Source organism: Mchenga conophoros, linkage group LG10 (assembly GCF_057382185.1).
Source record: "Mchenga conophoros isolate Kocher_MC1m ecotype Shallow Benthic linkage group LG10, M_conophoros_male_GT1.1, whole genome shotgun sequence".
Classification (NCBI taxonomy): Eukaryota; Metazoa; Chordata; class Actinopteri; order Cichliformes; family Cichlidae; genus Mchenga; species Mchenga conophoros.
Window position 1 is genome coordinate 1,340,581 of NC_140535.1, and position 15,151 is coordinate 1,355,731.

Genomic DNA, 15,151 nt, shown 5'->3' on the forward strand with positions numbered 1-15,151 from the left:
AAGATACTCTCCCAGTATTTCACAGACTTGTCTAAATGTTGTTCAGAAGACTTTAAATGCTTTCACATTTAAACGCATTTCAACATATTTTTTCTTCAGCGATGGAGTCTTGTTTGGTAAATGTGCATTTAGGCCACGGTGGTTGCGTACTTATTGTTGTCGTTGAAACAACTGTACCTGCTGATTCCAGGTAGTTCTGCAGCTCTTCACAACTGGGCCTTGGCTCTTGAACAACTGATAATTCTCTGTCTGAAATCCTGGTCGTGGCCGGTTTATGGTGAAATTATGTTCTTTCCACACTGGATCCTTCAGTAGTTCCTCTGTAACCAATGCTATGACTGTATTTTGTAACAATAAGGTTGCAAAGATCTTGAGAGCTCCCTGGTTTCCCCATCGAGGGGTATTCCATGTGTGACACCATGGTACAAAGAGACCTTTTTATACACCATCAGTTGGGACTGAGCAGCTGATGTAAATTTGCACTAAGTGGCAGGATTGTTTTCTAATTACTGATGGAGTTCCTCCATTTCTTTGTATCATTTCTCTTGATCTGTGTAGGTTCTCGGTCAGGTCATGGTATAATACAGAAGAGCCACCATGACAAGACTCAGCGGTACATCTGCACCATCTTTACGATACGATGCTCTTAGGGTGAGGCAAGGTCTCACAATGGTTTCAGCAGAAACCGATGCTAATAATGACTCACACCTTGGGTCTACGTGTCTATATGATGTTGCACATGATCAACAGTGGGTCAATAACTGTCTCGTTTCCCGATTCCCACTCTCTGCACCACGTGATTTAAAAACTGAAGAAGCTTCTTGGATGAGAGGGGAAACGTTTTCAAGAATCCTAAAATAGCACAGTTGCATTTTTCCGAAGCTCCTTAGTAAGTTCTCGTTATTACCCATAAGCTCATTTTTGGACAGCTATGGTTTGATTTGTTTGCATGTGTGGATTGGTTGGGTTGTTGTGACATCTAGTGAAAATTTCATGTCACTAGCAGCTTTAAAAATATCATATCTTAGAAAACTGGTGAGGTATTGAATACTTATTTATCCGCTGTATAAGACAAAGAAAATCTAAGTATTGCTGTGGTTGACTAGTACATCAACTACGTCATCGATCTATCTTCCTAATGTCTGCCACTAAATTTAGATGGCAGTTGTATCAATACAAAACTTACCTGTGGAATCCAAGTTGTTGGCATTAGTGTTGTTGCCAAACACTGAGTCAAATTCTGCATTGATGCCTCGCAGGTTCGGAGCTGGGGAGGCTGTAAACGCTGCTGAGGAAAAACACTAAATTCTATCAGAATTCAAACATTAATGATGAGTCCCAACGGGTGACGATCAACATATACATGCACAACTGTCTGCTGCATTTCACACTGACAGTTCAAAAGTGCTAATACATTAATGTACATGTGCATGAACCATATGTTAATATCACGTTTGGGCTCACAGCGGATTCTCACCCTGCTCTGTCACATGTGCTCTGAATCCGTTTTTCCACACTTCATTATACTTGCTGTTACTGTGCTATTTATAGTATTTCACTGGAGTGGATCTGCTTGTCATCACAGGCCAGATTAAAGCCCCAAAGCAGAGCCCAGGGCAGGAGGAGGAGTCTAGTTCCATCTCATATTACTTTAATCACAACGCACTGAAATGTTAGTGTAGAGTTTTTGTCCAGTAGTCCAAAATCACATTGCCCACCCAAACTTTACATTTCTTTAACTTTCTTATATTGTGCAATTACCACAACAGCTGACACATGAGTTTCTTGGATAAATGTCTCAGGATGAATGAATGAGTTGTAACACTTTGAACAGGCTGAGCTTACCTGTGAATAGACCAGCTACAGCAGGCTCAGAGTGGAACAGAGCAGTGGTGTTGGAAGGGCACGGCCCACAGAAAGAGTCTGACTCCCAGCAGCAACAGCACACATGCAATAAGAGAAGATGATGAAGATATGAGACCAGGAAAAATACATCAATGAAAGAACAGTGAGAGCACCAAGCAGCTGCAGGAGTGGAACAAGCCGCTCCAGGCATCTCCTACAACCCCGGGCCGGTACCGGTCCATGAGTCGTTTGGTACCAGGCCGTGCGAGTTGAGGCTCGGGTGTGAAATTCATGGTTTTTAGTTTATAGTTTGACCTCTAAAAATAAATAAGATCATCATAAATAACTTATAAAAGGAGTAGGAATATGCATCACAGTAAGCCCCAAGCAGCTTTCTAGTAATAATGTAGTTCCCAATACCACTAATTGACTCTGTAATACTTGTTTCACAGGTGGTATCCTGTCACGGTACCACAGTGGACTTCATTCAGATCCTGAGATCCTGTTCTTTCACAGTCTGGATGCTTACGCACTTTATTAACCTGTGGCCATGGAAGTGAACACATGAATGAATATATCTGGATGGGTGCTTCTGGTAACGTAGGGTAGCCCTGTTAGTCCATGGCGTAACGCTGCCTCTTCCCTATGGTAGCTGGGATAGGCTCCCCTGCAATCCTGATAAGGATAAGCCAAAGAGGATGGCTGGATAAATATACTGTAGCCGTCTCTCGCACAGGCAACAGGCAGTTACCTCACAGACACACAGGACAACAAATTACAAACACAAGGGTAGTAAAAGCAATTTTATATAAATTATTGCTGTTTAGGGAACTCCAGTCATGTTCTTGTGAGCTGTGCGACTCGCTATGACAGACAAATGCATCTCAAAACATCTGAAAAGAAATACAACTTTAAAACATTGTTTCTTCTTAGTCCTGAGTTGTAATAATCTTGCACGTGTCCACTAATGTTACCATCTATTCCATTTACAATCATCAGGAAACCAACAGTGTGCTCCACATCCCCCTCGCTGCGTTTCACTTCAGCAGCGGTGGTAATGTCGACATGTTCATCTGGACGCAGCGTTTTCAGCGGGAGAAACGGAAACATGCTGTGATTGCAGCCATTCCCCAACTCTGTGTGAATGGTACTCATGGCCATTGATCAGTGGTTGTTGAATTTTTATAATTATGATGAAGGTGACCTCCCAGCCCATGGCTCCTTCGGTGGTGCTGGTTTCAGTCAGTATGTAAATGTCCTGCTTATAAGGTTGGAAACCTGCAGTCAGCTGAGACTGAAGAAGTCGTTTCTCCCACTGAAAATGTCCGGATGAACAGAATCAACTTCTGGGGATTTACTTAGCTGGATGATTGAGCATCAGGACGATGTGACCCATATAATTACCTTATGGATTAATAAAATATTCTGACATTTCTCAAACGTCTATAAATCACAGACGAACTCTCTCAGCTTGTACTCAGTTCCTCTCGTCTAAATTCATGGTCCAAGGTAAATATGAAAACTGTACTTATAGAGTTTTTGTATTCAAACTGAGCACTCAACGCACATTTTACTGCAGAGCCCTTTTAAACCACTGAAACTCAAACATTCATTCAATGTTTGAAAGTATTTTTCTAACAATCACTCTGATGTATACGTCAGGCACGTACAGATGTGTACACCACTGTACGTCCTGAGCCACACCAGTGGTGATGTTTAGAATATCAGTACAGGATAGTTGGACAGTGTGTGCTTATTATCTATTATTGTGCGATCTAATGTACAATATAAAGCGCATTGAGGCGACTTTTGTTGTGATTTGGCGCTATATAAATAAAATTGAATTGAACTGAACTGAATTGGGCTGTAGCTCAGGTGGCAGAGCGGATCAGCCACTTACCAGAAGGTCGGTGGTTCGATCCCAGGCTGCTCCAGTCTGCATGCCAAATATCCTTGGGCAAGATACTAACCCCATGTTGCTCTCGATGCATCCATCGGAGTGTGAATGTGTATGAATGTTAGATACTCAGCACTTAAGCTTAGAAGTGCTTGTGTGAATGGGTGTGATTGGGTGAATGAATTAGCTGTATAAAGCGCTTTGAGTGCCCGGACAGAGTAGAAAAGCGCTATATAAGAACCAGTCTGTTTACCATTTACCAATTGAATTATAACTGTGTGACATGTGTCTTAATGTGGTAACTGTGTAGGCTGAAGTGTTTCCAAGCAGAAAGGTGTCCTCACCTCCCCATATGTTGGTGGCGGTGGAGAGAGGCTGCTGGAAGGTCGGCTGGAGGTCCAGCAGGTCACTGGCTGCGCTGAAGGTGCTGGAAAGAACGAGCAGGAAAACCAATCAATGAAATAAATAAAAACAATCATCCACTTCCTGAGGAAAAAGTTACATTTTCTGTTAAAACTGAGGTGTTTTTGTTTTTCATCTTAACAGTAACTGGGTTTTACTGTGTGTGTGTGTGTGTGTGTTTATTGCCATATGCACAAGTGGTTACGCAGGGCAATGAAATTCTTATTTGCAACTCTTCACACAGCTAAATAAACAACCATCTAAAATAAGAATAAACTGAACTCTGAGCAAAGAAAATAATAAAGTAAAACAGCACTTTGTAGCTGATGTAGCTGATGTGTGGGTGTAGTCAGAATTTGAAGTGCAAGTCCTGTCACGGGGTAATATATACAGGATATGCAATATTAAAATTGTTTCTATTGTATGAAGTTGTAAGAGTTAGTGTCTCTGCCCGGGTTAGGGCCCGCCCTCCATCAACCTTCCTGAACAGGATCCAGTAACCATCACAGAGCGGACATCTAACAAACGGTCTCCAGTAGGAAGAGCTGGAGAACACCGAGCCCTGATAAGATTCACACCTATTGGCTAAAGACGCTAACGGTACGCTACAAATGTCTGGCAGCTGCTGTGGGACGAGGATGGCTAGCTGAAGGCCGGACAGTCCTGTCCCTAAGGATCCCCAGAAGGGGCTGGTCCCATCAAACTACCTGACAATAATCCTCCTCAGTACCACATCAAAGCTGCTGTCACGCATCACGCTGGTTAAGATAAACAGGCACATGGATCAATACATGAGTGAGGCACTGAAAGGAATGGGCAGGAATCCCAGAGGAGCAAAACATCAGCTTCTGAGAGACAGAAGACCAGACTGACCAACGAGTCCATCGCCTGGACGAACTACAACAAAGCCAGGGAAGGATGGCCAACACAGATGGCGCCCATGTTCTAATCATGTCTCCCTATTTCCAAAGCATGCTGGGACCCGGTGAGCAGAGAGGAGAAAACAAGCTGAGCGAGCTGAGGCACAGAAAGCATCAAACATTCAGTCAAGCACTAAGAATCAGCCACAAACCCATCTGTGGATTTATTATTACAGTCGCACCCAACTACCCGGCACATGACGACAGACCTGTCAGGGGAGGCCCAGGTGGCAGCGTTCACTTTTAACATCCTGATCCTAGATCAGCTGAGGCTTTTACTGAAGGAACACCGCCACTGGTTCCAGGGAGGTTGGATGGGGTTGGAGGGTCAGCCCTTCACATGTGTCACAGGGCTTCATGATGCAGCAGCCAAGTGGCTGCAGCCCGGCCCCATGAATGGAGAAACCAGGGAATTGAACCTAGCCTTCCTGGAGCAATTCGTGGAACGGGAATGGCGGAGTGGGTCCGCTGCAGCCAGCTGAAGAACCTTGACATCAACATCAGGCTGGCCACGGGACACCTGTCAGCGCAGCCAGGGGTCCTGCTAGAGCGGCAGTCAGCCGGTCAAAGCCCTGAGGAGGTGGCCCCGTTACGTGTCCCAGACTCAACCAGCTCCAGCAGAGAACCAACTAACCAGTCTCTCTGCAAGTCCCAGAGGCCATGGACATTGCACCCCGCTCACTGGGAGCTGCATGAGCTTTGAGGCAGGAGTGGTGGAAGTGTGGGCGGACACTACTGCAGAGAATGCCCACGTACAGAGGTAGAGCAGGTGATCCACATCGCCAGCACTTCATCACCCTCCCATGGTGCAGGAGAGATACACAGTCTTCCAGTAAGGAGCCATGGGGTTATGGATCCCTCGCCACCAGTAGAAATTAAATATGGGGCTAAAAGTACAGACTTAAGGCTGCAGTTAGAGACAGAAACAGATTAGAGCAAGGTTCAGTTGGTCAGTGGGGCCTTGTGTAGGGTTGTGCTCACGACCATTAGGAACGTGCATCGTCTGTGCTGAGCTCAGCAGTGACGGCAGGTTGTCCGATACTGACTCTGTGTCTCCATTGTGATGACCAAGAGCGGATGTTGCTGCAAAAGCATTTTGCAGATTTGTTCTTTCCCCTGCCTGGTTGCACCACACTGACCATAAGAGACAAACAGTTCAGATGCTGTGCTGGGGATGAGGACAACAGAAGAGTCGCACAGTGCGTGGTGTAGCCCCATAGTTCCTGTGGTGAAGAAAGATGTGTCTTCACAGTGTGGACTAGCTCAACGTGAGGGAGGTGTCACAGTATGGCAGTCGAAGAGCTCTTGGAGGGTTAGGTGCTGCTTGATTTTTTCACGATGCTGGAAGAAACCAAGGGCTACCGGCAGATTCCCTTGTCTTCCAAGTCCAAGGAAAGAAATTCTTCTCCACACCGTGTGGACTGTAGCAATTCGTCATTCGTTTGGCTTATTTGGAGCCCTTGCCACTTTCCAGTGCCTCATGGACCAATCCGAAAGCTGCATATACCACCACCTATCTGGATGAAGCTATTATCCATAGTGATACTTGGATGAAGACTATGAATAGCCGCAGTCCTGGAGTCCTTGTGGCAGGTGGGCTTCATGGCCAACCTGAGCAAGTGTGGGGCTGGATGGAGAGTTACAATATCTGGGGTCCTACGTGGGAGGCAGGTGTGCCCTCAGATTGAAAAAGAAGTGACTCGAATCCATCGAATTCTGCCACCCTCCCAAGTCCAAAAAAACCAAAGGAGGTGGGCGGTTCTTGGGGTCGGTTGGCTTTCAGTACCTGTTTGTAATGAACTTTCCCCCTCTGCCCAGCCCCTGCCTGGGATTAAGGCCTTAGGGGATCACCCCCTCATGGTGTGTGATTGTATGAAATTAAGTTATTTTGTGCTGTTTGTTTTATTTTCCTGGTTATAAAAGTAGGAGACACAGGTTATGTCCTCACCTGCTGGTCGAGTTGGTGGTTGAGAAGGGGTCAAGAACAGGGGCGGAGTCTATGGTCCCATCCAGAGAGATGGGGGAGGAGTCTGTGGTCGCTGTAGTGGGGGTCTTTTGGCGCTCTTTCAGACGCTGTTCCTGAAATAATTATGTGAGTGTTAGCAACGTAAGCTAATCTGGATCCAAACACAATTTGTCTTTGCAGGGTTTCTTTTGAAGAATGTGAGAGAAGCAGCCCAGGAGAGCCAAACTACTTATAACCTATAATAGGCCTCGCAAATATGCATATATGTCATCCCTATAAACGACATCCGATGACGAAATGGGAACAAAACAATTTAAACATTTTTTTGATGATGAAGCAATAATGATCTTTCTTTTTTAAAACAGCACAAGTAAAATTTGGTGTTTGTTACACCCAATAAGACTTTGTTGTGTGTAAGTCCAAAGTATTTTTTAATTAAGTCATAAGGAACCAGAAACACGAACAAAACAAAAACAAACAAAATATCATTTTTTGTGCACTTGTTGAAACGCTCCCCAATGGAAACCTGCAACCATCGCGCCTGCAGAATGAACTTCCTAACATTACAAAATCAAATATTTAATTTGTCAGTTTCATTTGAGATCATTTCTTTTGCCACACACATAATATTTGCTTTGCTAATTGTTTTTGTACATCTACCTACTGTTACCCTAACTATAGCAGCCGCAGCAGGTAAACCTTTACAGCTGTGGTGCGTCGTGATACAGTCACAGAGATTCAAACATTTCAAACGGCAAAAACGCCCCATCACAAACACCACCAGGACTGAATGACTAATAATAAGACAATAATTTCCATAATTTCCTCAGCGGGTAATGAGGTACTACTACTGGTATACTACCAGACTCCCAGTACAGGCAAAGCTACCAAACTGGGTCGCTGCTACAGACGAACCCAAAGCAAATTTCTCCCAACGTCTGAACTACACAACACAGAATGTCAGCTCTACACAACATGCTTACAGATGCTGCTTCTCTGGCCTCACGTGCATCAAGGAGAAGAGAATCTAAGACGTGAGGCTGAAACGTACTTTCAGGGCTTTGAGGCGAGCCTGCTCTTCCTCCAGGGCAGCCTGCTTTTCTCTCTCGTCCACTTTGGAGAAAGACATGCCGGTGTTGGCCAGGGAAGAGACCGCACTGGAGAGGGTGCTAGCTCTTAATCACGGGACAAACAGAAGAAGAAGATCAAGAATTATTTCAAGATACAAGTGTCTTACAACCTGACTAGCATGCATAATGCTTTTTGATCTCAGCCAGTGCAGAGCCATCAAATCGCTGAAGCAAACACTGGGCTAGCAGGGACCAGGAAACAGACCTACCTGCTGGCTGCTGTTGAATCTTTGACTTTCTTTCCCTCTAAAGACGCCAAGTGCTGCTCCAGGGCATCCAGCAGACTGCTTGGGGCCTAACATGAATGTCATGACACATATTCAATTTCAAATGCTGAAGAAAACCTGATCTGGATCTTGTGTAGAGGAAAAAAAGCATGAAAACAAGCCGAGTAATTGCCAAGAGTCAAAATACAGCTTTGAATACAGAGATGGAGAGAGAAAAGCCAGATACTTACACACACTGTAAACTGAAGAAAGAGAAACAGAAGAAAGGAGAAATACAGAAAATAAAGGTGGCCAAGATATTAGGAACACATGTGGAGCAAAGCATACTGGGATTTAATGTAGGTGCAGAAAGAAAACGAAACCTGCAAATAAAGCTACTTTTAAACATAAGTCGCTGGTCTGATATCCAATAAGACAGCCTGGATTCACACCGTTAGTTTCTGCATGACATGCATTCATGAGTGGGTGTGAGCCTGTCTGTAAGTGCAGCACTAGGACTGGGCGATAGACTGAGTTTCTAAAAAATATCAATATAATAATAATAATTATAATAATAATGGATTGCATTTATATAGAGCTTTACAATGCCACTATTCATTCACTCTCACATTCACACACTGGTGGAGGCAGCTACGGTTGTAGCCACAGCTGCCCTGGGGCAGACTGACATATCGCGCCATCGGCCCCTCTGGCCAGCACCAGTAGGTGAAGTGTCTTGCCCAAGAACACAACGGACAGAGAGAGCTGGGGATCGAACCGGCAACCTTCCGGTTACAAGATGAGCTTCCCACCCCCCTGAACCACAGGGGGTATACTTTTATACGAGATATAAGACATGACAATATTATTTATATCCACATCGTTTATGTTGTGTTGTAATTATACTTGTGGAGCCGCTCTCTCATCCACGTTTGCCTCCCCCCCATCGCTTCACCTGCAGGCGGCGACAGGATGGACACGGTAGCTATTGAAGCTGGTTGGTCGAATATTTGGAGATGGTTTGGATTCAAAGTTTCAGCAGCAGAATAAAGTGTCCTGACAAAAGGTTCGAGCACTGCTCATCTTTTCCACCATTTACACCAGCGCCACAAAGTGCGTGCTGTATCTCAGAGCGCAAAGTCCTGCCAGCCTCCTGCACCTGAAACAAACGGCGTTATAAAACTCACACACTCGTGGATTATGGGAGGGAGAGTGACATTACTAAAGCAGTGACCATCGCTGAAGACATGGTCTCCATCTCAACTGTGGAACAGCTGCTGAAACACCAGTTACCCAGTCAGAGATACTTTGAGAGTTGCTGCCAAAAATGTTTACTCAAGTTACCGAGAAGCTCGCTGCCCGGCTCAACAAAGTGTCTCACTTCACACTGATGACATGTGGTCCATGTGAGCCATACATGGAAGACTGGACTGAAACCTGCCTGTCTCCAGACCACAGCGGGCAGCACACAGCTGAAGCCCTGCAGGATGCTCTCACAACCTGGCTTAAACGAGGCTAATGTCGTCGAGGCGGTACAGCTCAACAACAGGCTTCAACTGGACACTGCTGAGTGCAATACTGAATCAGCTGATTTGAAATAAGAAAGAAATATGATATCAAATATCAAATGACAATAAAACTGTAGTGAGAACACGCCAACGACCGTACGTCTTCCTGATTTTGTGCCAGACTAATCTGTCAACAGCATCAGGCTTCAAGGTTACAACGTGGCCACCGACACTGAAAATCCTTTCACAAGGCTGAAAAACACCATCACTGTATTTTATTCAAGAAGAATTATTATTTAATAAAGACCAATAATTTGTATCCGAGTAATTTTTCAAGTGCATCTGCAGCTGTACATGAGTGTGCATGTGACATCTCGCACACGTAGCTTTGACTAAGAACTCTGTTTTTCCTTTATGGGTAGAAAACATGTAAAGATATATATTGCATATAGACATTCGATATATGATTTTTGGTCCACATCGCCCAGCCCTATGCAACACATGCAACAGCTGCGCACAGCAGTGGGTGTTAAAGCTTGTTAGCACTGAAGCTTCAGCGAGTTAGCAGCTGTGAAAGGACAATAACAGCCACATTTAATAACATGCCCACTGCTGCATCACTGTACGAAAGTACAATCATTCACAATCATGCTGCTGCGACTGTAAACTTCTGTGACTGCACTCGTATAATGCAGCGAGTTTTCTTGAAAATGTGCCGCTCATGTATGTTAGCCTGTAACTCTGTCTAACAGCAGCACAGCGTAGCTTTGGCTGCTTCTTGCACCTGATGGTTTTCAGAGTTTTCTCATCATTTTATGTGATTGTTCATTAATCTTCAGAACATTATCTGCGTCATCTCGTGACATCACCATTTAACATTGGAGTGAAATTTCACCTTCATATATGAAACACCTGTGACAGATTATACTGGATTTCCACATATGTTTGCAAGTTTTAGTGAATTGCTCCAACTACTTTCAATTTTGGTGGCTCCACAGTTACATGTGCTTTATTAATTTCTCCACCTTTTACTCAGGAAAAAGCTGTAATAAAAAGCGCAGCGCTGAGTCCTGTTATCTGCTGCACTAAATGACTGTGTTTGTGTGAAGGCTCACCTGAGACAGGTCTGGGATGTCTCCTCGATCAATTCCAACTTGCTGAAGGCAAACAAACCGAAACGTATTGAAAATCAGACAGAAACAAGAGCCAGCTGATCTCAGTGATCACACGCTCCTTTGCAGTCCCTGACAGGCTAAAGACTTACCTCTGCAACTTTGAGGAACTCGGAGATTCTTGTCATTCGTGTAAGGAACTTCTTGTAGAGGTCCAGTCCTTCTTTGCATTGAACTTTTTTCATGTCAAAGTATTTCTCTGTTAATCACACACAAAAAAGAAATTCACTTTATTTTCAGGTAAAGTTTTTCTGCAGGATATTTCTGAGGTGTGATCGTCGAGGATCAGGATTTGGTCCACAAAAATCAAAAAACACACCCTATTAACCGTCCCTGCAAAGTCTTATAATAGCAACAACAACAGTAATAACTTTCTACATTCTTCTACATGCTGAATGATTTCTATTGCATTCTGTCTGCAACAGAAATCAAATCTTCTCCCATGTCTGCTGCAGACGTTCCATAAACGTGGACCTTGTAGCTGCTTTGCTTTCACTCTTCTGTCCAGTTCATCCCAAACCAGCTCGATGGGGTTTGAGTCTGGAGACTGTGCTGGACACTCCGTGTTTCCAAGCTTGGCACAGTTGGACTGTTTGGGTGATTATCCTGCTGTAGGATGAACCTCTGACTGAGCAGAGGCTCCTGCATGGAGCTGCAGAGGCTCCTGCATGGAGCTGCAGAGGCTCCTGCATGGAGCTGCAGAGGCTCCTGCATGGAGCTGCAGAGGCTCCTGCATGGAGCTGCAGAGGCTCCTGCATGGAGCTGCAGAGTGCTGTGGAGCTGTTCTGGTTCAGGGAGCCTCTCACTCTGTACGAGTCACAGACCCTGGATCAGCAAACAGCCCCAGACCGTCACACTTCCTCCTCCATGTTTGACAGTCGATGCCACACACTGTGGATCCATCCTTTCACCTACTCCACAGCAAAGATCCTGCATGATGAACCGAAGATTTCAAATGTTGATCCATCAGTCCATGAAACCATCTTCCAGTCTTCAGCAGTCCAATGTTTCATGGCCCAGACGGGCCTCTGTCTTATTCTGACGTCTGGCTTTCTTGCTGCAGCTCGTCCTCTTAAACTTGCAGCTCGAAGTTTCTCCTCACAGCTGAAACTGAGACTTTCTCACTACGACCACTATGAAGCTGCTTGAAGCTGATGTCCTGTGAGCCGCCATCACACAGCTGTTAACTCCCAGGAACGTGTGTCCGATTCAGTCGTGTCGTTGGGTCTGCAGACCTCTTCCTGTCACAGTTTGAAGGAAGCTGGACTCACTGACGCCTTGACTTTCTTTGCAGTTTCTCTGTAGGACAGACCTACATTTATAAGTGTTACGATGGTCTGTCTTCTACTGTTAATCGCCTTTTTGGAACAGCTGTAGGACTTAGCAGCACCAGCTTTCACGGCTGGATCAACCTCCACTGTTGCAGAGCAGCTTTAAATTGTTAACCTGTTTTTGTTCCCTGAAAAAGGCCATTTTCTGAAATGTGCATTATTTTTCAGTTTTGGGTAACCTTACCTTTTTTTAAACCTCTGGGAGGTCCCCACTTACCTTTTTACCATTTCGAGCTGTTCATTGGATTTGAACAACTTGAACAGAAATAAATAACTGGAAAAACTGGGTTGTTCTAATCTATTGACCAGTAGAGTATCTGGAACCATTACTTCCAGTCAACAGCTACCAAATACGAATTCAACACTAGAAACTCGTCCAGATGTTTTATCTCCCTAATCTGTCATACAATACAATAACAAGGATACCATTAAACCTCCTTCAACTGCCCAATTACTTTTGCGCCTCTTAAAATAAGGTATTATATGTAAAAACGGCTGTAATTCCTAAACATTCATCATAAAACTTTGTTAATTAAAGCTGTGTATAAATGTCTAAACTCAGGTGGAGAGCCTCATCTAGTAAAAGGTCCTGTAAAGGTAAAATAAAAGGATGACATGGCTGACAAAAAACAACCTGTCCTTACCCAGGAGGTTGATTATGCTCTCGTTGTAGGCCGCAAACAGCCGGATTGCATCTTTAAACAGAAGCATGAAGGCTGCATTGATCACACCGTTCGTCAGCTCATTGGCGTTGACCTAAAAGGGAGGTGCCGGTGTTAAAACATCGTGTTTAACCGTCTCGATGCATGCTCAATCATCCAGGTGAGTAAATCCCCAAAGAGTGAGTCTCTTCATTTCAACGTAGCCTTACTGCTTCAGTCTCGAAGGAGTCACTTGGATGAGTGACGAAACGTCCAGGTAAACAGAATCAACCTCACCTGCACTTATTTTATAATTGTGGCAAAACAAACTGATTCTCATCTTTCATGAACCATTTGAATTTTCTGTAAAAATGGTTGAGGAGTAATGATAATGTGTGGCGCACGTGGTAAGATCGAGGCAGTGCTGCTTTTTCAGACAGCAGTACTTTGTGCTGCCCAGTAAAGTTCGTCTTCTCTTCTTTCAAAACCATTTTTTGCCTTAATTTGGTCTAAAACGGTAACAAAGTTAAAGCCATGTAAAGAGCGCTTATAAAACACGCCGGGCTAACAAACAAACAAGAAAAGTAAGTAGTTATAGTTACTTTTACTGTGTTAAGTAACTATGTTAGTAACTGAGTTACAATATTATACAGTAACTAAATTCTAGAAAAAGTAACTACTGCGTTACTTTAAAACATGTTCAACCCTCTGTGGTCGAGGGTGTTTTTGACTACTTGTCATTTCACCTTTAAAAACGATTTATCCTGCCTTGTTTTGTTTGGTGCCGTTCTTTTCAGCACAACCTCACACGTCTGAATTTACAGTTATTTTTTCATTTGACATACTGTATCAGCACAGCTGATCTGAAACCAGACACAAAATATAAAATCCGAGTAGAAAAAGTTATGTTTTTACTGTAACAACCACAAACATGTTTAAAAATCATTCTCTTAACTTGAAATGCAAATATAAACCTATGCACAGGTTTTACAAACAACAAAGTTATATGCAGCTATTTACCTAAAATGCAGCCAAGCTGTTATTTTATAACCACTGAAACTATTTACAGAACAATCAGCTGTTCTGCATCAAATAAGATGCCACACAATCTATTTGTGCCCCTCCCAAAAATAATTTCTGTCCACTGTAAGATAAAAAAGCAGATCACAGGCTGATACCTGCAGGCCTGACAGCAGCAGGTGTGTCGCTGCTCCTGTTTCCACCTGCAGACAGCGTTTACACTGTTTGGTGGCTTTTTGGCAGCAGCTGTGACCTTCAGCAGTCGCCTCATTGTTCTGACACACACAACAACAATATCCACTACACTACACACTAAATGTCACAAATCTCTCTCTCTCTCACCGCCGTCACTCTTAAAACTTCGCCCTCTTCCCAAACAACCAAATGCCATTTTTTGATTGGTGGACATGGTATATTTTCCACAAACAGGAAAGGGGGGTTTTGTTTTTGCTCACAAGCAGAGAGGTCATTCGAGCGCGTCCCACAGTAAACTCCAGTGTTCGATTATTCAGGAGAAAACATGGCGTATATATTATTTTATTATAACTCTGGTTTTTCGTGGCCGATCAACACAATTTAAAAACTGGTATAAAGTCGACACTTTTAACACAGAAATCGATACTCTGGGTCGTCTTGGGTCGACATCAGCATCTTGTCGCTATGTCATCTTAAACTGGTCATGTGATTGATTTACTACGACTGTTTTGTTCTTCCTCAGCCAATCAGCAGCACTCGTGCGACTGTTTCGCAATAAGCTGATGACAGCGCCAACCGTCTGTGTGTGGAAACGCAGTAACATGTCCGCACCACGTTTTCGTGTCGGTAACAGTAACAGCGTTGTTCGATTACTGGTTACTGAAACGTTTACGCTGTTATTCCCATCACTGTAAGTTACTTGTGCTGAGACGTCTGACGATGCCGAGCACTCACATTGAAATCAAGCAACACATCCATCTGAGTCTGAATGACAGAAACGGTTTTAAGGAGTTTCTCTGTGTTCATGGTCCTCATGACTCCATCAGGCCTGTGAAAGCAAAGAGAAAGCATCATTATTTTAACGTATTTTAATTTTACTGTCACCCATGGTAATAATCGTTTCTTTAGAGCTCTGGA

General features: G+C 44.0%; 1 protein-coding gene across 7 annotated transcripts in view; it reads right to left on the bottom strand.

Annotated features, from left to right (window-relative positions):
- Positions 1-15,151, bottom strand: part of LOC146565167 (phosphatidylinositol-binding clathrin assembly protein-like) — a 44,298-nt gene that overhangs the window by 11,580 nt on the left and 17,567 nt on the right. For 4 of the 7 annotated variants that reach the window (XM_085288073.1, XM_085288070.1, XM_085288076.1 and 1 more), the window contains 10 exons: positions 14,969-15,062; positions 13,022-13,133; positions 11,139-11,245; positions 10,990-11,031; positions 8,370-8,455; positions 8,082-8,205; positions 7,013-7,143; positions 4,087-4,169; positions 1,846-1,923; positions 1,187-1,288 (listed from right to left, as the gene is read on the bottom strand). In XM_085288073.1, the coding sequence (XP_085144199.1) occupies positions 1,187-1,288; positions 1,846-1,923; positions 4,087-4,169; positions 7,013-7,143; positions 8,082-8,205; positions 8,370-8,455; positions 10,990-11,031; positions 11,139-11,245; positions 13,022-13,133; positions 14,969-15,062 (959 nt within the window). The remainder of the gene's footprint in view (positions 1-1,186; positions 1,289-1,845; positions 1,924-4,086; positions 4,170-7,012; positions 7,144-8,081; positions 8,206-8,369; positions 8,456-10,989; positions 11,032-11,138; positions 11,246-13,021; positions 13,134-14,968; positions 15,063-15,151) is intronic. The other 3 variants (XM_085288075.1, XM_085288072.1, XM_085288077.1) reach the window with 1 other exon arrangement.